Source organism: Oryzias latipes, chromosome 5, assembly GCF_002234675.1.
Source record: "Oryzias latipes chromosome 5, ASM223467v1".
NCBI classification, from domain to species: domain Eukaryota; kingdom Metazoa; phylum Chordata; class Actinopteri; order Beloniformes; family Adrianichthyidae; genus Oryzias; species Oryzias latipes.
In genome coordinates this window covers 18,441,091-18,466,736 of record NC_019863.2, presented here as the reverse complement: position 1 = coordinate 18,466,736, position 25,646 = coordinate 18,441,091, and the positions used below count along the sequence as shown (strand labels likewise).

Genomic DNA, 25,646 nt, shown 5'->3' with positions numbered 1-25,646 from the left:
GCAATGTTGCAATCCTTGAACATGTGACAAACATGCTACATGTAATATTTTTTGAAAAATACTCTGAGGCACATTTTTGCATCAGCTGTAGTTTACTGCTACATTAAAAAAAACATAAAATCCCACATGCATGAAACAAACGAGTTTCTTTTAATGTTTTAAACGTGATCTGACTAAGAATTGTGTTTTTGAAAAAGCCATCCCTGATGTTGATGTTTTCTTTTTTTGGGGGTGAAACTGGTTGCAGATGATGATACAGTGATTCATCAAAGACTTCACTGAAGCTTTACAGACCCCCCTCAGTGGGAATGACCTACATTCAGGCATCTGCATGGGTTTTATTCGCATTAGCTTGCTGACAGGTCACCGTTAAAGCAGACACTTGTTCATCTTAAAACATTAGGAGAAAAAAAAAGTGGGACCAGTTCAGACTCAGCAGCCTCGGTGATGGCAGTTGATGCTATTTAAATTAAACCAGCGCCCCTGCGTGTTTAGACTTGAGGTTTTTAGGCTTCTTGTGAATCTCCACTAATGCTTACATGTGAATGCACACCAAAAAATCCCTGCTGCTGTTGTAAAGTGCAATACAAATACAGATCAGTCATTCAAAAATGACATCTCTAACATTCCTAACTTTACTCATAGTGTATTTCAAGAAAACAAGAACATTTTAATATCCTTTTTTTGTGTTTGTTTTAAAAAATAAAAAACTGAAAACTTCTTGTTTTGAATGTAAGGTTGGAAAAGGAAAATTCCAATAGCTGTTATCTTCTACATTTAGATAAAAGACCACTCAGTCTTTGTTATGGATTAGGATTAACCTAACTGCATATGTGGTTTTTCTGCTAAAGGAGCAAAGGCTGCTGATCCTCACCATGTTTCCTTCCACAGCCAGTAAAAAACCAGGGGAGTCGCTCATCATTTCTGACATCAAGAAGGGCAGCATGGCTCACAGGTAGCTCACAACCTCACGCATCTGTTTGTTCCCATACTCGACTCAAGCTCAGCCCCTGGGTTTACATACACTTGAGTAGCCAAGTCACATCCGGCTTTCTTGAATATCCTACTTTTTTCAACATCATTTAAACACCAAACCTCTGTTTCTGTAACCAGGGTAAGGGGTTAGATCAGGGGTCTACAACCCTTTAACACCACAAGAGCCATTTGGTTCAGTTTCTTACCGACCAAAACGCAGCGAGAGCCTCACTTTACTTTATCTGTGCTTTTGTGGCCAACAAGACATTTATTTTTAACAGGCAGTTTATAAAGCTCCTCCTGATGCAGTAGATGTATTTACAATGATACTTTAAGAACTTTGCCTCTGAACAACAACTAAACACAAGTTAAGAAGTATAATAATAAACTATTCTGACAATAGATCAAACTTTTTACAATCATTTTGTTTATCTAACATGGTTTCATTTTTGAGGAAATGTAAACATGCCTCTTGATTTAGTGTAATGGAAGCACTGGTCAGACAAAACAAAAACATTGTTTTACTCATAAGGTCACCTCATTTTAAAAATGTAAAAATAAATGATAAAAACGTAACCAACAAACCTGATATTAATGCAAACCATCAACATTTTTCTAAAAGTCAAAGAGCCACAATAGAAGAACAAAAGAGTCACATGTGGCTCCAGAGTTTGAGGTTGCAGACCCCTGGATGAAAGAATGCAGACTTTCCCTCATGAATGTGGTCTTATGCATAGTTATGTCTTTGTGAGAGGATGGAATCGTGAAATTCTGCTTACTGCTGTGCGTGGAATCATCTTAGCTCAATGTCCCGGAAGCAGATTGAGTAAAATGTGACATTTCACAAAGGCCTGAAAAATGTTGACGCTCGGCAGAAGTCACATGTTCACACAGTTCCTCCTCTTTGTCTTTCTTTCCATCATCCTGTTCCTCTCAGAACAGGAACGCTGGAGCCCGGTGATAAGCTGCTGGCCATCGACAACATCAGGCTCGAGAACTGCTCTAAAGAGGACGCCGAGCAGATCCTCCAACAGTGTGAGGAGCTGGTCAAACTAAAGATTCGCAAAGATGAAGACAATTCAGGTAATTCTGGAGGGTGGTATAAACATTTACGCAGTATAGTCATGTGACCCAGTGGTTTCTATCAGGCACATTTAAGGAGCTTTTGGCCAAACATGATGCTACTGAACCCCAGACTTCCTGAAGAGGGGGAATTAGATGAGGAAATGCCCCTGTCCGTTGCAGAAATTCACCCAATCATGCAGTTTTGAGATTGGAAATTCAACTGTCCCTCTGTCAGATAGAATACGATTCTTCCAATTTGAGTCATTTTAATGCTAGATATATAATGCAATGATAATTTTGTAAAACCATCATTCTTAGCATTGTTTTAATGTATATTAAGCTTAATAAAAAAAAGACTAAATTCAAATTCAAATTAATTTTATTCATATAGCACTTTTCATGACGAGAAGACAGCTCAAGGTGCTGTACATAAAAACAAAAACAAATGCAATAAAATACAATAAAATACATTCAATTAGCCCCGCGCAATAAAATACACAAAGACAAACACCAGTGGAAAATAAATAAATAAATAAAATAAAGAGAAACCAGAATAAAGAGAAACTTTATTCTCTTTATTATACTAGAACTAGTCTCCAAGTATGTTCATTTCTGCTGTGAATTTGAGGTTTAACACAGACGTTAATGGAGTCTGGCTTGATTATGTAACAAGCATAGAGGGGGAAAGAGAATGACATGTAAACTGCAACAACTGGATGGCAGTGTGCTGCTACTGCAAACACTTGAAAAAAAAAAACAACACTGAAGTTTTCTTCAGAATCTGCGTTTCAGGTGAACATTTACAGAAAACCTGTTGGGCTGCAACCTTAAAGCTTCATCAACGCGTCTCAAATCAGTCTTTCTATGTTCTACTGAGATCAGAAATGGAATAAAAACACAGTAAATGGTGTTAAAGCTATGAATGTTACTTTTTTTTATTGCACAACGTTTTATGTTTACTCGATTACAATGTAATTGAAGTGGCAATAACACTGTGTGGCCACATGATGGTGGTGTTTCTTGCAAATTAAAACCAAAAGTTTTTTTTTTTTTCTTTTTGCATGCAGCACTGCAGTTCACAGATGAGAGAAAAAAAATGTAAAAACACAGTAAGAATAAAAAACAGTGTCCTCCTACCACTGACTATCCAGAAAACTGATCCCCCCTGCAGCCTTGTATCATAGCAACCTTGTCAGTGATCATCAGTATTTGGTCAAACTCTTATTTATTCCGATTTTTATTTGCATTTTTATAATGTTTATTTACTAAATGAAAAACATTAAAGTACATTTTAAATATATAGATGACAGTTGTTACTTCAGAAATCTCAGCATTCACATCTGACATTTACCTGCTATATGATGACAACGCAGTCTGTTCGCTGGTTACCATGGAAACAGTGTCTTTCTTACCAGTGCAGTCTTGAGTTTTGACCTACTTCTGGACTGAAATGCATCTGTGGGTGTCTATGTATGTGTTTCCACTGGCGGGGTAACGTGACGCCACATCACCTCGCCAATCTGATGGGGTGTGCATGTGTGCACATCAGCCCAGCAAGGAGCATCCTCTTCAGAGCTGAAACATTAGAATGATATGTGTGTCTGTGTGTGTGTGTGTGTGTTAGACGAGCAGGAGACGTCAGGCAGCATCATCTACACTGTGGAACTGAAGCGGTATGGAGGCCCTCTAGGTATCACCATCTCAGGCACTGAGGAGCCTTTTGACCCCATCACCATATCGGGCTTGACCAAGAGAGGCCTGGCAGAAAGGTACACACATGCAGACGCCCAATCAGGGGACATACTTAACATACTAGACACATAGCTTTCACAGTGTCTTTCAAAATATATATATATGCCTAAATTGATCACTACAATATTCAAAACAAACTAATTATAACTAATTGATTTTTATTTTTTAAGATAAAAAAATACTGGGATATTGTTGAGATCAAAAACTTCACATCTCTTTGCAGAACAGGCACGTTGAGCGGGCTAATGTTATCTCCTCTGGCTCCTGGTAATTCGACGCGCACTTCTTATGTCAAGGAACTTGAGCAGAGGTGAAACCAGGTCATGTCAGAACTTATGGATAAGACAAACACTGTTCTGTTTAAGGCGGTGATGTTCTTTTATGGAAGTGCCCTGCACCAGGTCATAAAGCTGTAAATCATAAGTAAGATACAATGCTCTGCCGTGAGTTCGGTGAGGAAGTCCTGCTTCGCGAACCTGATATGACTGTTCCTTCTTCTTTTTAAATTCAACTTAATAAAATGATAAGAATAAACAGTGTATGCTTTTTTAACCCTATTTTGAAAGAAAAGATCAGCCATTCATCCTAGACATTGTCATAATATGCTTTAAAAAGAAAAGGTCAGTCAAATCTGTTATTATTTGTGTCACAAACCAGAGTTCTTCTTGTTTTTTCGGATTAAGTTTTTAATCAGAAATTAGGAAGAAGCATGGGAAATATAAACAATAAGCAGCCTGTAACCATGGCAACAGGGCTGGGCACACGAGAAAATGACAAAATCTCCATGTTATAATCTTGTGTTGGCTAACTCATCTGACATGTAAGCCCCCACAATGCATCTGTTTGATCATAACAGACTGGTTGAGGGGAAACAAAGACATTGTTTGACATCCTGTTGAAAGTGCAGTTTGGCTATCAGCACTTTATAAACACACAGAAATGCACGAGAGCCAATAACTGCAGCAGAACAGCTGTTCTAAAGGGATGGAAAGCGTCAACACCGTGAGGTGAGGGCAGCGTTAGTGCGAGTAGGACCAAAATGTAGCATGAATATAAGTCTGTTTTGCAGAAAAATGTAATTAGAATAAAAGAAAAAACAGAAACAACACAACAGTAAAGAGAAAAACAAATTAAAGTGTACTTAAAAAGGGTGATATGGAAGATCTGATGGTAACAGAACAGAAAATAAAACACATACCCAAAAAAAGACAAAACAATAATCTAAAATATGGTGAAAACAAAGCCAGATGATCAGATACTAAAAGCTGTGGACTTACAATGAGGGGAAGATGACTAGAAATACAGGAGGTGATGGGACACTAATACCTGAAACATAACCTCAATGAGAAATTCTAAAGGCAGAAGCTCAACTTAAATTCAACAGAACCCAAATCCCAGGACCTCACATGTTACCAAATACAACTGTGGCAGTAAAGAACTGAAACACTGTCTCAATGAAGGCAAATAAGTTACTTTAGGACTGGTGTTTTTCTAAATACAACAGGAAGTCAAATAATGAACCACTGCAGCTGTTTAAAATTCACAAGATAATGCATAAACACATAGCAGTCATATCCGTAAAAATAAAAATGCTCTCAACAAAAGCATAAAATGTATGACAACTCGAGGTTGTCATGTATTCTTGCACTGGCTTATTGGATTCTTAATAGTAACTATTATTAAAAGAATTCCTTTCTTGCGTTTTAGTTTTATTGATGGTTTCAAAATTAAACATTTGACAGTCCAACTATGAATTTATTTTGGATCAAAATTGATCAAGATGTTTTATATATTCTCTAGGTCAGTTGCCAGTATGTAATAATGACTCAAAACTTAAGTTTTTCTTGCACTTTGACCATATCTATGTCTGCGTAGACAGCTTAAAGTACATTTAAAATAATGAGTGATAACTCGTGATATTCTGATGTTTGGAGACGTGCCTATATAACTGTGTCTATTGTGTACCTGCTTACATGTGTCCAGGACAGGAGCTATTCATGTAGGTGACCGGATCCTAGCCATCAACAGCGTGAGTCTGAAAGGAAAACCGCTGAGTGAAGCCATCCATCTACTGCAGATGGCTGGGGAGACCGTCACCCTCAAGATTAAAAAACAGCTGGACAGTGAGTGTGGAAACATTTTTAACTCTGACCCCGAAGGGACCAAACACGGAATAAATGATGTATAAAGTTTACTGAGTTACAAACTTAATGTTGGCAGTTCCTGTCAATCAATGGTTTTAGAGGAATAGCATATTCCTGGTTAGAAAGTTATCTTATTAACAGATGTCAGTATGTTTATTTCAATACCGGAAAATGTGATATGTGTCCTGTAACATGTGGAGTACCCCAGGGGTCCCTATTGGGTCCTATATTATTTATTTTATACATAAACGACCTTTGTAAAGTTTCTGATTTGTTTTATATGCTCACGACACTACTTTGTATTTATCAGGATTTAACCTGGAAAAGCTTCTTTCAGACATAACAAAAGAATTATCCATAATCAAACAATGGTTCGATTCAAACAAACTGTCTTTAAATAAAAATAAAACCAAGTACATTATATTTGGCTATAGAAAACGGGAAAACATCTCTGAGTTAAAAATTGAGGATGTTGTTCTTGAAAGAGTAAATGAAATAAAATTTCTGGGAGTAATTTTGAATCATACATTATCATGGAAACCACACATAACTTATGTTCTCTCTAAATTGTCCAAATCATTAGCCATTCTACATAAAGTCAAGTATTTTTTAAACACAGCTACATTATATATTCTATATTGTTCCCTCATAATTCCTTATTTGACCTATTGTTTGGAAATCTGGGGGCATAGTTACAAGTCAAATACAAAACCTATTTTTATTCTGCAAAAAAAAGCAATTAGAATTGTAAATCACTCTTCATACAATCAATCCACAAAACAAATATTTCCTAAATTAAGGGCAATTAAATTTTTTGATTTAGTTGATCTTAGTACTGGAATTTTTATGTTTAAAGTTAAAAAACAATGTGTACCTGCCAAAATACTGAGTTTGTTCGAAATAAAAGTTAATAATTGTGATTTTCGAGGTAAAGATATGTTTAAAAAGAAAGTGGTCAGAACTAATGCATTAAGGAACAGAATTTTTGTTGAGGGGGTCAACACGTGGAATTTATTATCAGACGAACTGAAAAATGCAAAATCCATACTTCACTTTAAGAAAATGTATAAAGTTAAAATATTTCAAAAATACATTCTGGACTGAGAGACTTTGGTGGTTGTGAGGTCATTTCAAGAAGTGTTTGTTTTGTTTTTTTGTTTTTTTCCTCTTCTTTTTTCCTTTTCTGATTTAAGGTTCTAACAATTTGTAGGTAGATGTGATGTTTGTATTCAGGGTTGGGGAAATAAGCCTTGGCTTCACCCAACACCTTTTTCAGTAAATTTTGTTCAATGTTTATGCTATTTTTATTTTTATTATTTTTTTTTCCCAATGTTTATGTTGACATTGATCAGTGTCAATGTTTATGTTGATGTTTTTAAGTTTGTTTGTTTAACATAACCGAAATAAATGTTTCTCACTTAATGTCCCTATTTTCACATATGACCACATATGAAGGCTGTGAGCAAATGGTTAGGAGGACAGATGCAACAGCAGAATTAGCTTCCTTTTACAAGTTGATTGTGGTCTTCCTCTGGGATAGGATGTAACATTTCATCATTGAGGAAGAAGTTGGATAGAACAACTACTCCTGTACATTTCAAGAACTACTTGGGATGCTTTTGGGATCTGATGCTCCCTGGTGGTGCATTTCTTAAACGTACGACCACTAGAAAAAGCAAAAACACCTTTATATTTATGGATTACAAAGGGAACTTTTCAGTGCCTGGAATTTGTTTTGATGCTTGGCGTAACCATAAAGTGCAAAGAACGCAAGCACCCTTTTTGGCGATCCAGACATCGTGATGGGACCATAAAATATCTCTGCTAGCTAAGAAACAAACCTAACTTCACAAAGATAAATATACATAAGATCTAAACAGACAAAAGAAAATTCCTGGTCAGCAAAACAGTTGAGGTCCATGGAAGACTGGGTGAAGGTTCAAAAATGAATAAAAAAGACTACTTGAAGAAAACATGTCTACAGTTATTGATGATGTAAGAGAAACGTGTGATGAAATGTGTTTGCAAAAGCCAGAAAGATATGAAGATACACAACAGTTTTGTGGAATTCTTGCGATTGAGTGAAAGACCCCTTTCCCCATTTTTCAGATTTGGAGGAGAGGAAGGCAGCAGAGGCAGAGGACACAACCGAGAATGAGATCAGTGACACAGAGGAGGACGATCTGACTGACAGCCAACAGACCAACAAACTGTCTGAGCTTTACTCCACAACTATACCCAGTGTGGACTCCGCCATGGAGTCATGGGATGGTTCTGGATTGGATGCAGGCTATGGCAGCCAGGGTAAGTTTTACCAGGCCTGGGTATCATTCCCAAATACTGAACCAATTACTTTTGCGTAGTAAGTTCACGATTCGATACGACATGCAAATGGATTAAATATTTATTTTTCAAATTTATTTTTCAGAGTTTTGTTAGGAAAAACATCACACAACTACTAATTTAACTTGTAGAAAGGTTGACAGATCAATCAAATATTTGGTTTTCCAGCTGAAAATGTCTCTTTCCAACAGCAAATTTATGGTTTTTGGTTCCATCCAGGCACGTACAGTCATCAAGCGGCCGGCATCGCTCTTCACCCACATGAATGGCGCAGTGTCAGGCAGCAGCGCAGTACAACACCTCCTCTGAGTCAAAGGAAGAACTACCCGTTCAGCGATGGAGGCTTCAGCGAGGACGACTGGGACAAACCACCTGGGTAGAACACAACCACTTCACCATTTCATTCAAATAATTCAACATTTTGGCCACAGGACAAACCCATTTTACAACCCTGCTTTACTAATTCACCATTAAAGTCAAATTACAGCAAGAAAACATAATTGAAAACTGAGTTCATTAGATCAGTCAACAGAATATGGAACAATAGCATTATATTTTAATTTACGTTAGCTCCTTTCACACTGCCTCTGTCTGCTTTTTCCGCTAGTCTATTCTGTGTGAGGGCAGACATGACAGTGCACTTTTACATTCTGGAACATCTTAAGAAAAAGCCAAAGAAGAAAAGGTCTCAGTGAAACAAAGCTCTCCATGCCAGGATTAGGTTTGTTTGTAAGAAGTTCAGGCAGGGTATTCCGACAAACATTTTTGCTTAAACTCTTGACACAAAAAATACAGTTTACTTCTTTTTTTTGTCACCCAGCTCTTTGTGATCCCAGTCTGCCCTGCTTTGGCTTTGCTAAATACAAATACAGGTATATTTTGTGGGTCATGGCAGCAGGATTGTGATGCAAAATGAGGCCCATAAAGTATTTTTGCCTTCCAGCCATTCCCTAAAGGACAGGGGTGGGGGAAACTAGGCCCTAAGGGTCGATGTCTCTACATGCTTTCCAGGTATCATTGCCCTACTGATTACCTGGATCAGGTGTGTCCACCTGATCAGAATATGCCAGAGCATGGAAAAATGCTGGAAAACAAGCAGGAATGTAGCCTTCACTTCTGCTTTAGAGACCACCACAGATCAATCAGTGGCCTCCATCTAATCTTATCATCTCTGCCTCCTCCTCACTCACACCAGTCAGCCCCATCTCCTCCTCAACTACATCTATGAACCTCCTTTTTTGACTTTCAAAAAGGAGGTTCATTTTCCTGGGAGCGTTAAGCTCAGCATCATTTTACCAACATTATCACTGTCCTCTCAAGTGTCCAAACCATTAAAACATCAAAAATGAGCTGTTCCTCTGATGGATTCATTCCTGATCTTATCCATCCTCATCATCGACATCTTCATCTTTGCTTCCTCCATGCTCTGCCTCCTTTTTCTTTCTCCAAACCAACAACTTGGCTACTTTGCACCTACTTTTACTTCTACACCCTTTCATTCATTCTTACTGATACTATTTTGTCACACATCACACCTTAAATCTTCCTCCCCCTGTTCTAACATGCTTTCACATGCCTCTTCACCTCTTTCCCACACTCTCCATTGCTCTTGACTGTTCACCTTAAGTACCGGTATTCAATTCCTCCACCTCCCTCTCTTCTGGTCCCTGTAATCTCAACCAAGTATTTTTGAATGCATCGCAATAAAAATCGTTTTTAGAAATCCAACATTTGTGCATAAAAAAATTATCTTTGGTTCTAGAGATTTGATTTTTATAGTTTCTTGAGACGCTAAATGATTTTAATTTCACTCAAGACCACAATCATCAAAACTGCAAGAATTAAAGAACTAAAATATTCGAACCAATCTGGAATGACATTAAAATGAAACATTTTTTCTTATTAAATGACAAAAAATGACAATTTTTTTGATATTTTAACGTTCTTTATAAACACATTTAAACTGTATATCTTTGTTAAGGCCTTCATGTTTTTGTCTCTATGTGAAGTCATAGTTTTCAAGTTAAAAACTGGTTAACCAAATGTTCATTTACCTTTGGTTTGACCTCTTAATTTCATTATCCTGCTTAGAGTTCAATTGTGGAGGACTTGGGGAAGAACTATGTCTAAGTAGCAGCGAATAAAGGCTGTCAGTCAAGAACATTTTGTGTTTAAAGGTTAGCCATGTAGAACCTAAGGAGAACCTAAGGAGCTTGTCGTGCTCTGCAGGCTAATCAACCTATTGATGGATGCTTGGAGCGTTCAGGCACAAACCTAAAGGCTCTCTCCACTCTTTCTCTGCAGGTCAAGTTTGCAGATGTACTCTAATTACCTTGCATGAAGGTACAAGTAGATGAGACAGTTTAATGATCTTCACTTAACTGCACAGATGCAGACAATCGATTGTTGAATGACTCGTTTAAAACTGCATCTCTGCTTTGAGAAGACAGGAACTTGTTGAATTTTGGGCACAAATACAGACATGTAAAAGTATAAAACAGAATAACGGACAAATGTGTCGCAGTTTGACAAATAACATTTGTGTGCAACAGGTTTATTGGACAGCAACCGGATGGTATTCTATTGGATCCAGACGACAGCTTCTGGTGTCAGGCTCTGGAGGACCTGGAGACATGTGGCCAGTCTGAGCTTCTCAGAGAGATAGAGGTCTGTTGACATATTCAAACTCATATCTAAATGAACATTCCCATAATTAACTCAAGGATGAATGCTGCCGTCAGAGGTCATGAGTAGAAATGTGTCATTCTTTTTTTTATAGTTCTCCAAAAATAACTTAAAACCATTTTGTTCTGTTGTCTGTTGTAACCCATAGCCCACCTAGACCAACCTTTTGCCCTCCCTCTAACATTGTTGAAGAATCCTACATGTATGAGAAAATGAGCTAAAGTGATCAGGAATTTTGTTGTTAAATTTTATGTTTAAGGTATGATTTTGAATATTAAACGGAGCTGTGTGAAACGGCACCTCCCGAAACATCATAACTGGTTGTGTGGCTGCACATTTAGCAAAATGGTTCATAAAAATGTGGGTGGGTGAGTCTGTGTGATTAAGTGTGCATTCATTTAATCGTACAGGCATCCATCATGACAGGAACAGCCATTAGTCTGGGTGTAGACGGCATCAGCAAACCTGCGGTGGAGCCCATTCTGAGCCACAGCCGGATGAGTCCGCTGAGGAGAAACTCTCTGCTTCATCAGGGAAACCTGCTGCACCAGAGCGTGCATCTCCATCAAGGTATCCACCTGCCAGAGGAATCCCACCTACACCAAGATCCCCACTTCCACCAAGGTTAGGCCCTCGTACGAGCATGGCTTACTGTTTCACTGAATGAGAAGGCAGAAGAGTCAAATGGGAGTGAAATCCTTTTTAAATCTGTGAACTCTTCCCAGACGCCCACCTACACGACGAGGTTCTTTTCAACCAGGAGGGACATCTGCACCCGGGGGCCCACATCCACGAAGAAAACCAGTCCCCTGTTCTGCACCATGAGCCCAAACCCAAAGCTTCCCTCAGAGTATCAGAGAGAACGTGGGAGTCTCGTCGGATCAAAGAAGAAATGCAGGGAATTCTCTCCCCAACGCCTCTGGAGCTGCACAAAGTGAGTTCAGAGCGGCTCCTGAAAACACTCGGAATGCAGCCTTTGTTCTGGGCAAAAGCTGCTTTTACCGTTAGAAGTGTGATGAGGGGGCTACAGCAAGGGTTTGCTTTAAAAGAAAACTGTGAAAACAAATCCAGTAAAACCCAAAAGTTTTTGGGGGGTTAATAAATGTGTGACAGCCTGTCAGAAGAACAGCATCAAGGTCTTTTCACACAAAGTACTAATTCATCCTAAAAAAAAGGTAATATTTCTGAAAAAAATAGCTTTTTTCTTGATTCAATGTTTGATCTACTGCACTGGGTTTGCACCTTTGCAGCTTTAGAAAACATTTTAACAGAATAAGATTAATGAAAATTGAACGCAATTGGTGTTGAAAATCATTCAAAAAGTGAAATCAAACAAATGTAAACTTGGGATTAACTATTTTTCTGATATGTACATCTTAAATCCTGTATAATTTACATATTTAACATTTCTAAACAGTACTCCTGATCAAATGTAATCTGATAGGGTGAGATATCTACTATTGGAATGAGTGCACGTAGTCAACAGGACCAACAACCAGCAGTTTCACCCTCAGTTGACTTATCCATACATCTTCACCATTGCCTTAGTCTTTCTTCTCTTTTTCTTTTGGGCTGTTTTCTTCAGGGGTCACTGCTGTGAATCAGCTTCCTCCATCTGACCTTGTCTTCTGTTTCCTCTACTCCAACACCAGCTTCCTTTATGTCTTCACTCACCGCATCCTTACACATCCTCTTTGGTCTTCCTCTGGGCTTCTTACCTGGCAGCTCTAGACCTCACATCCTTCTACCAAGATATTCATAGTCCTGCCTCCACCGCTCTAGCTTGTCATCCACCTGTTCCCTGCTCTCGCTAAAAATCCCAATATCGTCTGCAAACGTCATAGTCCATGGAGATTCCTCTCTAAACCCCTCCCTGAGCCCTGCCATCACCATGGCAAACAGATAGGGGCTTAGAGCTGATCCCTGATGTAACCTCACCTTCATCATTGCTCCTTAGTTTTATTTATGGTTTAATGAAGCCACATGTTTAAGTTACATGTTCTGCCCGGATCCATTCCACTCAGCATTTAAAAACTCAAATTTGAATAACAAAATTTCACATTTTTTAAAACAAATTATTGTTATTTTGCATAAAACTTTCAACCACCCCTACATCCTTTTTCTAAATTTAATGGTGCTTAGTCACAACATACCATTTACTCTAGGACTTTATTTGATTTAGCCTCACCTTGCACAAAAAAAAAAGTTATTTATTTAAATAATTCGAAATAAAGTCAGGCAAGAAGGGGTTGAATATGCCATTCCTTTAAATGCTGGAGGTTGGTTTCACAGTGGAGCGGTTTCCCACTGAATATCATCTTTAAAAGCTCAACTTTTCATCAAACTAAAATCCCATTCAACCTGATTGTGTCTTCATTTTCAACAGTTGTGTCCTTTTTTCAGGTAACTGTGATAAAGGACCCAGAGAGCGATGACTTTGGCTTCAGTGTTTCTGACGGCTTCTTAGAGAAAGGCGTTTATGTGAACATGGTCAGACCCGAGGGCCCTGCTGACAGAGCCGGGCTTCGATCTTTTGACAGAATTCTGCAGGTAAACAGACACACAAAATACGTTTTACTCCAAATTTACATAGAAGGAAGCTGTTGTAAACCTGTTTTTATGGTCTTGGGCCTTCTTATTTAAATGATATTCTTTTAAAATATGAGCCCTCGCGGACCTTGAGGTCTTCCGGTACTGGCCTCTTAGTTGTTCCCAAGGTGAGGACCAAAACTTATGGTGAGGCTTCGTTCTGCCATTATGGTCCTCGCCTGTGGAACGGCCTTCCGGAGAGCCTCAGGGCCGCAGAGACAGTAGAGGTTTTTAAGAAGAGGCTCAAGACCCACCTTTTTAATTTAGCTTTTAGTTGATTTTAACTGCTAATTTATTCTATTAGTTTTAGTATAGGCTATTTTATTTATGTATTTATTTTAATTTTATGCATCTTATTTTCAATTTTATGTTTTTTCTTTTTTATGTTTTTAATTTTAGCATCTTATGATTTTAGCCCCAGTGTTTCTTGAGGGGATCTTTTCCTCCAGGGATTGCCGGCTTGGTCAGCGGTTGTTGCTGCAGTTGTTGCCCTTGCTGGGGCGGCTGGGGTCTAATTTTACAGCTTTTGGCTGTGAGGGGGGCCCCGGTGTTGTTCCGGTCTGGGTGGGCACTGTGGCGATGTTCCGGTGGCCGGGCTGGCTCCTGGTATGAAAGGATTCCCAGATACTGTTTCCTCACAGCAGAGCTAAGCCATACTTGTTTATTTATTTATTTATTTATTTATTTATTTATTTATTTATTCTTTTACAGTTACATAGTCATATTTCATTGTACGTGGGAGCCATGGGTCATGTGGTTTAATGGAGGGGAGTGGGAAGGGTGAAGGGTGGGTTGGGGTTTTTATTGTAATGTTGTGTGTTTACTGTTTTTAGTGTTAAAGCGCTTCGAGCTGCACAAAGTGCATGAGAAGCGCTATTTTATAAATAAAGTTTGATTTGATTTGATTTGATCTGAAATATTTATTCACATACAAAACTTTATGGATAAATAGATTCTTCTTTTGTGTTTTTGCTTTCTGAATTTAATTTCATGTGTTTTAAGAGGTCTACAATAAATCTGCTTTTTTAAATTTATTTTATAAACAAATGTCTTTTTGTCCCCATTTAAATGTAATCTTTAGCAATGGTAGCAAGGTTTACTGAGTTAATTAAAACATAAAAATATTTGTGAAGAACTAAAGCCTCAAGAGTTCAGGCTACTAAAACAACAGCTAGATCTCTTTTTTTTTAAACTTCAACCAATCTATTTTCATTCAACTGCTTAGAGTGAAAAGCAAACCAAAATCTCCCAAACTTTCAGGGGATTTCATCTTTTTAGTTCTCCCCATTGATTGTATATGAGAACTGGACTGAGTGAACCCTCCCCCCTGGCGTTCCTAACAGGAAGTACCCTCAAGGCCTGTTCACACCGGGACGAATTTCGCCGGCGATTTTCGCCGACGTTTAACGCCTCGTGACTAAACAAAGGGCACCAATGAGAGTGTGCACACCAACGCGAAAAAACGCCAGGCGTTAAAGCGTCAAAAAAACGCCTCGGGTTCGTTTTTTTTTTTCGACGCGTCGCGTCGAAATCTACTCGACCAATGAGAATGGCGCTTTTGCTCACGTGTCTGGAGCTTCTGAAGTTACAGTAAAACACAACTTGGGGGCGCTCAAACACAAAACTGCCTTGCTGAGCACACATACCAGCGAAGAAGATAGACGCCAAGTAGCGTCTACACTGCCGCAAAGAAATAATGACGGACATTCTAAAATATCCCCGAACCAAGCACCAGTTGGAGCTACTGGTGCTTGAAATATTCATGTTTTCTTTGTTTGATTCTGACAAGCGTGTAAATACTTGCTCTCTTCTTCTGAGTGAAAAGCGACTTTCAGAAGCGTAAAGTTGCGCAGCGCCACCTTGTGTACAGGAGTATTTCTGTTTTACATTAAGCGCCATCTAATGTCAGGGAATGAAATTGCATGTTCACTCCACTCATCGTCAGCGAAAATCGCCTGGGTGTGAACACAAAAAACGTGGCGAAAAACGCTGGCGAATAACGCCTGGCGAATATTCGTCCCGGTGTGTACGGGCCTTCAGGCTGCAAGACGGCAAAATCCTATAGACTTCTACTGAGAAACAGCTATTTCTCAGTCATTCTATTCCTCAGTTTAACTATTCTTGCTCTGCTACATTTTCTTAACCTGGTCTTGTTGATCCTAAATGTTTCCATGATATTTTTCTGTTGTGGAAGTTATTCAAATTATAAACTGGCCAATCAGATGCATCAATAAAAGAATGGGGTCTCACATAAAAGGTTTGAAACATTTAACTGACAGATTCTCTTGGAACCGTTTTTAAATAGTAGGGGTGTGGTCTTCCAAAAAATCTCACTTGTGATTGGTGAGAGTGGTTGCCATAGAAAAGTTGACCCGCAGACAGGCGATATCCAACCCTAAGGGTAATCGTAACTAAGGCTTAAGACAGAGGCCCTGTTGGCTCAGAACTGCCCACCCTGGAGCAAAGTTCCTTACTATTTGTAAGTGTTTTTCTTATTGATGTTAAGAATGAATGATAACCACCCTACGTTAAATTGATAATGTTTGCAGCAACCATCGCTATCTGTCTTCAGGTGAATCACGTGAGAACGAGAGACTTTGACTGCTGTCTGGCTGTGCCGCTCATCACGGAGGCCGGAGACAGACTGGAGCTGGTCATCAGCCGGAACCCTCTAGCCCACGATGACCCGGAAAACAACAACAACACTTTGGATCACCCTCTGGATCTGTGACGCACACAGACACGGACAAATAGCCACACACTTGCGCTGCCTTCGCTTAGGCATGAAACATGGTTAATAATTGACTACAAACAAACAAACAATCCATCTGGTCCAAGAATATACAAACAGGTTTGCAATAATTCTTACTGTACAGGGACTCCTTCTAGAATCCAGATGTACACTTTTGCATGCAATCGCCCATTTCCATCAAGATGTACTGTCGTGGAGTAGCTTTTCTTTAGAAATAATACATCACTGAGGGGGGAAAAAATAACAAAGCTGTTCTAGCAGAAGGTTTGCTCCCAAAAAAATCATCATGAGCTTGCATGATGTTTTGGGAGCTATATAACCAATTTTGACAAAATGGAAAAGAATTCTCTGGGTTTCTTCATTTTACAAGAATCTACTGTGCTGTTGACAATTGGGTAATCTGCCTTACACAATCCAGTAGATGTTTGTAAGACTTGTAGGTATGTAAAATGGAAAAGGACTACTTCAGTACGTAGGTGCCATTTGTCTTTTTAGAAGATGCAGAAGACAAATTATTATAGGGAAAGGTTGTATTGACATCTATAATGCTGGTGGTTCTGCTCACAGAGGCTGTGAGGATAACAAGGCAGTAACACCTCTGCATTTCTCAGCGTTACCATAGCAACCCTGAAATCGTAAGTATTTGTGCGATCAGCAAAAATCACAACAAAGCAATTAAAATTGCATTTTCAATGTTAATTTCATTTTCTACACAAGGAGTGGGTAGATGTTAACGTTGAAGGTGCCATTCAGAAAACTGTTGCCGACAAGAACACATCTATCTGCAGCAATAAAGTTGTTGCCAAGAGTTTCTGTGCCAAATACTAAAAAGCTGATATAAATTGGTCACATGTAAGAATGTCAATTGCAATGCTGCTTGCAGCTTTAATTATCGTGCCTATTTACTTTAAACATCATATTTCACTGAGGGTTACTTTGAACAGTCTAAAAGAACAATTTCCAAGGTTCTCAGTTTCCTCGTGGGAATGTCAGGGTCTTAGTAGCTGTGTTAGTCTGAGGAAACGTCCCAGTTAATGTACTTAGTAAAATGTGTGTCTTACCCTCATACAGTTGTGTAGTTTTCAGGGATCTGACCAGAATAAGAGCCCGACATTCCACTAAAACATTTGTAGAAAGGTCTTCAAGTGTCAGCTGAATTTAAACACATATTTTTCACATTTTGGTTGTAAGACATTCATAAAATACCAGTTCAGCTGCATCTGAATGACGGTTGCTTTTAGCTGTACTTCCGTGCTTTTGATCGACCTAACATTGAAAGCTAACACCCCTGATGTGCAAATCGCATTCGGTGTAATATCAGCCCTGAGGGGGGGTCATTTTGAAATGATTTAACTACATTTTTATCCATATATGCCACTGACAAAAAAAATATCTAAATCTAACTGCAGACAAGATACCACCAGAGGCGGAAAACTTACAACTTACCCTTTATATTTATGTTTTTAAACTTTGTTCATCTCCTCGTCCTAAAGTTGCAGAGTGTCATAATAACTAGATTCAGTACTTAAGTCTTCATAAAGTTTATTAGCAAGGCCATTCAGAAACAATAGACTGATGGATGGATAGATGGACACACAGCTGTTTTGCCAGTCAAAGAAATTACTCTTGAAGTAGTCTCTTTTAAACTAAATCCAGCTGCTGTCTAAACTGTAGCATGTTTTAAAAGTTTCTGACAATCCTGCCAAGAACTCTTTGCTCCAGAATTGGAAGGATTAGGTGAACGGGCAGTTTGTGCCTCATTCCCTCTCTGTCTCTGAATTTGGCAACGTGTTGCGAGTGCAACAAAGGGCTAGTGTTCAAAGATCACAAGGTAACAGTGGTCTGAGGTGTTTCTTTGTACAAATGTTGAGCACAAGAGACACACAAAACAAATACAGAGCTATGGTCTCACCTTCAGAAGAAAACAAGCACTGGATATAGAAAAATAGTTATTCAGCTTTTCGAAAATTCTTTTGAACTTATTTAAGTACACTTTTTTGTTTTACCTCCATGCTTTGGGAGTTTCCAATCTTGAAAACAAATTTCAAATAAACAACATTGGTCAATTTTTTACACTTCATATGACTTTTGAGCAATGTGGTTATAGAATACATCAAAAAGCATGTTTGTCTCTGAGAGATTTCAGTATTTTTCTCAGCATTTTACTGTGATTTTTTCTCTGAAAGAGCTGGTTGTTGTAAAGGAACGTTGGTTTACAGGGCTGAGGGGTGTTTGCTCTCCCTTCTTAAACGTATCCAGGACAAGAGAATCATAAGCTCAGCATATTATGAGGGGGGATTTTTATCCAAGAACTTCATATGAAGTAACAAGCACACTGTTGAATACCATGCACTGTAAGTATTTTTCATTGACAGTTGTACAAATGTACTGAGTCTGAGTGATTTTATTATGCAATTGAGTGTAAAAAAAAAAGAAGATTTTTTTAAGGTAAAAAAAAAATGAAGATAAAGGCCTTCAAACATTTTATTTTGTGTATTTGTATGTGCTAGGTGTGGGTGGGTGAGTGAACTCAGCCGAACTCCCAATGCAATTCTGGATTAGTGTATAGCTCAATGTAGAAAAATCTAGAAAAAGTGACAAATAAAGTATTGAAGATTGATATTTATATTTTAAAATGGATAGGTTTTTGTTATTTTTAAACAGGTGATCAACAACATCTGTTGCCCAAGACTACTAACAACACCAACTGGTTCAAATGTTTTCCCTTTAATTTGAGTAAACTAAACCATAAATGTCTACAAAAATGTAGTTCATAACTAGATGCGATATGATGTGCTTTTAGATATCTGCTAGTCTTGCCTGTTTAAACACATCAGCTATCAGCATCAGATGCTAAACTGATTGTTTCATGTTTAGAGAGGCTTGACCTCATTTTATGAAAAATCTGGCAAAAAACCAACCCTTTTCATTGTCCCCTGTCTTCTACATTTTTGTCTATTTGGTGAAGAACCTTAAATGCTACCACTTTTCATAAACTGATTTCAAAATATGTGTTTGTTGGTGTGCACGAGGTTCAAAAAATTGCTCGAGCTCAGCAGCTCCTTAGCCATGGAGAAGCAGAGCGCGCAAGAAACTGGTGGATGCCAAAGGTTTCTGTTTGAACCATTGTTTTGTATCTCCTCCACTTAGCGTTTGATGGGACCAGGCTTTCCACGTGCAATAAGTTTCTCCTCATAATGGCGTTGATGGCGCTTTGAGGTCATTGATTGGTCAGGAGATTCAAGTTAGAGAACTTAAAAATTTTAAATTATTAAAGTTTCTTTACTTTAAAGGTGCACCTGCATCTGGTCTCCTAAATATTCTTTATTTACCTTTTCAATTTGCTAATCGACCAGTTAAGTCAACTTTCAGTCATGCTTGTAAGTAACACAAGTCTTTAATCTGGGTTTTTCAGTGATGGAACAACTGCAAAATAAAAAAAAGGATTAGTAGTTATTTGACCAAATTCCCAAATATTTATCAACTTCTTTTTTACTATCCCAGAAAAAATGTGATGATCAGAGCTTCCAGCCAGTTCTAACTGCGACTGCACATGGTAATTATTTTCACATCTTTCATTATTATGGCAGATAGATTGATAACTCTGCATAATGCCTGGGATTTCTATGTTTGTTCTTGTTTTTAAAATGTAGATATGAACATGTCGGTCCCTCAAGGGATTTCAGTTTGGGCTGTTAATAGTAAATGTTGCTGGTGCGTCCTTTTTTGTGTGTAAAACTATATTCCATGTAATATAGTATTTTTCTATGAAAATATTACTCTTATTGAACAAGGGGAAAAAAAACATGTGTAAGATAAAATTTAAAATGTATGACTTTGTTGTTGTCATCTTGCCCCACCCCCATCTATTTTCTATGGAACAAAAATGTACTATACTCGTTACAAATGAAAAAGACTACAAGCAAGAAAAATAAAATCTCTTATTTTTTGTGTGAGTATTGTGATTTTAGATTTTTTACAATAACTATGGATGGATGGATGGATGGATGGTTTCTTTTTTCTTGGTACGGGCCCCTGCAGCAGAATAGAATACTAGAACCATAGTTTTGGGTAGGGCTGCTCGATATGAGGAAAACTTGCTATATGCTATATTGGTGATTAATATTATGATAACGATATAATTTGCGGTATATAAACAAAGAGCAAAGCAACCAAAAACATCATTCCCATTTCATTGCAACAGTTTAAAAATTAAACTCCAAATGACCCTCGTCCACATAGTAGGCAAACATCTAACATAATAGGGCCCCATCCGATTGGTCAAACACATAAAGGGATTTTTTTGATTCGTTAAATGCGTCAAGTTGCCATAAGATTGTTTTCAGCACATGTAACCCTTGTGCTATCCTAGGCACTTTAGCATTGGGAGTTGGGTCATCTAGACCCACTAGACGGTGCTCTGAACCTCTTTTCTTCAATGATTTGTGATCTTCACCGAGCCGGTTTAGCTCGTGGTGGTTTGCGGCGCCTTCCGTCCGTGAAACCTGGGTTCGACTCCGGGCTGCTCCCTGTTCCCTTCTCTACTTCTGTGCTGGTCCCAAGCCCGGTTGCTTTGAGAAGGTTGCGTCAGGACGGGCATCCGGCGTAAAACATTGCCAAGTTCACCATGCGACTTGTTCGCTGTGGCAACGCCTGATGGGAAAAGCCGAAAGAGGAAGAAAAAGAAGATTTGTGATCTTCAATGGTGTCCATGGATTACATGAAGTCCTCTTCACCTTTATCCACCTTTGTCATGGTAGGGAGAAAACGTCAATGTAAGTGTGGGGTCATCTAAGAAAGCACAAGGGTTAAGCTAACCATTTATTGCAATTTTCGCTGTCTTTTGCGATATGAATATTGCACAGCTTGACATTGCAATAACGATAAATTTGCGGAATATTGGGCAGGCCTAGCCTTGGGAAAAATTGTCAATCTTTTTAACCCTTGTGCTATCTTAGATGACCCCACCCTTACATTGATGTGTTATTCCTACCATGACAAAGGTGGATAAAGGTGGAAAGATTTCATGTAATCCATGGACACCAGTGAGGTTCACAAATCATTGAAGAAAAAAGGTTCAGAGCACTGTCTAGTGGGTCTAGATGACCCAACTCCCAATGTTAAAGTGCCTAGGATAGCACAAGGGTTAAAGTTAGCAGTTCACACTGGACAAATAGGGAAGGGCTTCTTCTTATTCTTTCTCTACTGTTTACTAGCGCTTGTTTGCCACTTAAAGTTGGAAAAGGCTCTGTGCAAATTGTTGAAAGCCTCGCGATTTGGGCACAAAACGGAAATGGTTTGGGCTTTTTTATACCAACGTTTTTGCAATGTCGTACATGGATAACCAGCATGCCAGGATAGTGGCTTTGGTCTATCTTTATTTGAAAAACAAACACAGAAGTCATCAGGCTCACCGCCATGTCTGGGTTCACCAGATAAATCAAGTCTTTGTCTGTGTCTGCGCACCACATCCGTCCCTCCACAACACACGCTTTACACAAAAAGCCGGGGAACCAAAAACTGGTCCCGGTTTCAAAATATAGTAAAACATCTGTTATACTCGCAAGATAAAACTTTATAAGACTTCATTTCATATTTGGGTAACGTGCCCACGCAAAAACACACGTTGCCATGGCAGATAACACCATCATGGACGACAAAGATTTAATTGTGGAGGTTCAAAAACATAACATCATTTATGACACAAAACATGTATTTAAAAAAAAACTCAGTTAGGAAGGAGAGGGCATGGGGTTTGATCCTATAAGTTTTGGATAAGCGAAGACAGCTGGAAGAACTACTTGACACAGGAGTGATAGGACAAACCAGTTCTCCGGGACCCAGGGGGACAAGCCAGAGACACAACAGAGTAGATGTAAATCCATTTTTCCTCATTCCAAGGCCTGCTTTTGATGCTGTCTGGTTACTATGGTGATGTGGGAGAAACCCATTCTGTTTTGCTTTACTAAAAACAATATAAAACCAATAACCCTTGTGCTATCCTAGGCACTTTAACATTGGGAGTTGGGTCATCTAGACCCACTAGACAGTGCTCTGAACCTTTTTTCTTCAATGATTTGTGAACCTCACTGGTGTCCATGGATTACATGAAATCTTTCCACCTTTATCCACCTTTGTCATGGTAGGGAGAACACGTCAATGTAAGGGTGGGGTCATCTAAGATAGCACAAGGGTTAAAGCTGTGTGCTTGACTCAAAAAACTGAAATTCTCTCTGATCCCCCATTAGGAAATAGAGCTGGTTGCTCTCCATCTTTATTTAATAAAACTAACCTTTTATGATCACCAAATGGAATGTTTCTTACCTATTTTTGTCAGCCGTTGGACAAATCAGAACACACTTGAGGGAAAAAACATGTTTGCTTATTTCCTAAACAAAGACCTGAAGTTCTACACAAACTGAAACACAAAGCTTTTTCAACGAAAATTGAAAATCTGTGGCATTGCAATTTTCTGACTACGTTGCAATGTTGGTATCAAAAAGGTGGAAGTACAATCATTTAAGCGCTTCACCATTTTACAGAGGCAGTTGTGCGGTGCAGATGGTTTCTGATGGTGCATGAGTGTTTTAATTACCTCCCTCAGGCATGAGACAGTGACCACACTGACATCCATGAATTATGCATCATCCGTAAGCAAGTCTGAAGTAAAGATGGATTCCATAAAACATATCCTCAGAAAATTCTTACCTGCTCATAATGTGGCTTTTATTTGTTGGGTGTAAAAAAAAATGTTCAAGAGCTATTAGGACATTTATGGCTTTTGTTATATAAATCACTAACTAAGGGGTTATGAATCTTCTGACAAACCAGAGGTATGTCTGAATAAACCCCTTTTGTAATCTAGGCCATTTGAATCATGTTTGAAATCTTTTGGGTTGGACCGGACGGAAAAGGAAAGTAGGGAAGAAGATAGAGGGATGTTAGAGAGGGGGGATAGAAGGGTGATTATAGAAAGGGGGGGGTAAAACCATGAAGCAGCATAAAGCAACACACACACACTCAAATGTGCCAGCAGGACGGCCACGGGGGCCCCCAAAGCCAGAGAGCAGGAGGCATCCCCCTGGGAGGGCTCTGGTCAGGCTTGTTTTGACCTATTGTAATTATTATATTTTCGGTTTTCCAGCCCTGTCGGTATTTACTGTATTCATTGATTAACAAAAACAATTACAACAAACAAAAATGTTCGGTCAGCTGTAATTCTGTCAAATAAAATTATGAGCTGCTCTTTGAATTAATAAATGCCTTTGTCTTTTGGCTTGCTTGCTTTTCTATGGTGGGCTGTAGCATCTAACATGGTGAAGAAGCTCGTGTTTGTTCTCATGGTTCTAAAAATAACAATAAAGGTTTCTGGCAATTTTGAATCACATTCTTTAGCATCAATTCCCAAGATGAGAAAAAGGATTAAAAAAAAATTAGAGTTATCTGCAACTTGGTTCAGACTTTTATTATTTCAAAAAGCATTGCTTTCCGTTTGGTTTTTAGAAAAAAAGAAAACATGTCTGACAGAAAGAGCTATGAAGGGGGAAATTCCAGTCTGGGAAAATTAACTGTGTTCAATACCCAGCCTCTTTTAATTAGCAGTATGTCTGAGTCATTCCCCCCCTTTGCTGTGAAACGGATGTTTGGGTCATAATATTCCACAAACCAGTGCAGATTCTAGCAGGGGCTCAGAGCTGCTTACTGTCATTTTGGAAAAAAGAAATTTGGCCCTGAAGGGACTTTAGTACATCATCTGGAACATATTGGCTTTGTTAGGTTGTTCTTATGCATAAATATACCACTGTGTTACATTTATACTTTTTGGAAAATACATATTTTACATTTTTTTCTGAAAATAGAGAACTTCAGTGAATGTTGACAAATGCTAAACATGTAACACTTGTGCTAATTTCATGATTAAGGCTAGTTTACTGCACTTAACCTTCACTCATTCATTGAAAAGTATGATATTCACAAGCTTATCTTTTTCGCCACCTCAAAATATCAGTCGAGATGTCACAACATTTTTCTTTTTTTCAGTTTTCCCAAAGCGGCCTTGCTAATATGGTAGTGTTATGGTTAAGCAAGTCTGCCCAGCTGCTGGCACATACCGTTACAGTCAGTAAAAAAACTTTTGAGGGCAAGAACCCTTTATCTCTTGTGCTATCTTAGATGACCCCACCCTTACACTGACGTGTTCTCCCTACCATTACAAAGGTGGATAAAGGTGTAAAGATTTCATGTAATCCATGGACTCCAGTGAAGATCACAAATCATTGAAGAAAAAAGGTTCAGAGCACTGTCTAGTGGGTCTAGATGACCCAACTCCCAATGTTAAAGTGCCTAGGATAGCACAAGGGTTAATGAATCCAACAAAGCATGCTATCAGTTGCTTTTAACTCAGCCAAAATTCCATTACAGGTGAGTAAATTTCCCCTTTTTCGTGCCCTTCCCTTGCAGTCAGTTCCCGCAGCACCCATTAGGGTGGATCTTTATTGCTCCTGAGTGGATTTTTAACCCTTGTGCTATCCTGGGCACTTTAACATTGGGAGTTGGGTCATCTAGACCCACTAGACAGTGCTCTGAACCTTTTTTCGTCAATGATTTGTGATCTTCTATGGTGTCCATAGATTACATGAAATCTTTCCACCTTTATCCACCTTTGTCATGGTAGGAATAACACATCAATGTAAGGGTGGGGTCATCTAAGATAGCACAAGGGTTAAACTGGCTTTGCTGAACCAAAACAAGAGTTTACCGTCAATCCACCTCTATTCATAATTGTCTAATTGACTGATAGACATACACTGATTAGTTAAAAAAAAATAATAATAACAGGCTATGCAGCTACTGGACCAAAACGCTCATGAAAACAATGAATCAAAAAACAGTGTGGGAACTGAAGTAATAGCAAGTGCTTATGATGGAAACATCTTTTAAAATTAAACCCTTTGTCACATGTCCCCTTACAGGGGTGTACCTGTAATACAGGTGCTGCAGGCTTTTGCGTTATCCAGGCCCGTGGAGGGTCGTACAGAGAAGCGACCGCATCTTAACCGGACTGCAGGTGTGTCTTGCAGTTCCCTTGACACTGGTGCGGCCACCAAAGGACCATTGCTGTGTCGTGTATCGGGAAGAATTGTCGCATGCACTTATGATACACGAGTGACAATGCATATGGTGCCCTTACAGCACACTCCGGTAGGTGCCGGCACTGACTCCTTTTGTATAACATCGTGCAAATGCTGCATACACGGCTGTGCAGGTGATATGGAATTGGCCGTAAAACGCCTGTCGCATGCCGACAAAAACTATGCTCCGATTGTCTAATTTCCTCATTT

General features: G+C 38.8%; 1 protein-coding gene across 8 annotated transcripts in view; it reads left to right on the top strand.

Annotated features, from left to right (window-relative positions):
* The window catches only part of grip2 (glutamate receptor interacting protein 2), a 242,945-nt gene extending 222,684 nt beyond the window's left edge, over nucleotides 1-20,261 (top strand). For all 8 annotated transcript variants that reach the window (XM_023955041.1, XM_023955039.1, XM_023955037.1 and 5 more), the window contains exons 15-25: nucleotides 892-955; nucleotides 1,913-2,058; nucleotides 3,665-3,809; nucleotides 5,776-5,915; nucleotides 8,046-8,240; nucleotides 8,499-8,655; nucleotides 10,832-10,946; nucleotides 11,375-11,588; nucleotides 11,690-11,898; nucleotides 13,368-13,514; nucleotides 16,126-20,261. In XM_023955041.1, the coding sequence (XP_023810809.1) occupies nucleotides 892-955; nucleotides 1,913-2,058; nucleotides 3,665-3,809; nucleotides 5,776-5,915; nucleotides 8,046-8,240; nucleotides 8,499-8,655; nucleotides 10,832-10,946; nucleotides 11,375-11,588; nucleotides 11,690-11,898; nucleotides 13,368-13,514; nucleotides 16,126-16,284 (1,691 nt within the window). In that variant the 3' untranslated portion in view covers nucleotides 16,285-20,261. The remainder of the gene's footprint in view (nucleotides 1-891; nucleotides 956-1,912; nucleotides 2,059-3,664; nucleotides 3,810-5,775; nucleotides 5,916-8,045; nucleotides 8,241-8,498; nucleotides 8,656-10,831; nucleotides 10,947-11,374; nucleotides 11,589-11,689; nucleotides 11,899-13,367; nucleotides 13,515-16,125) is intronic.
* The last annotated feature ends 5,385 nt before the right edge of the window (nucleotides 20,262-25,646 follow it).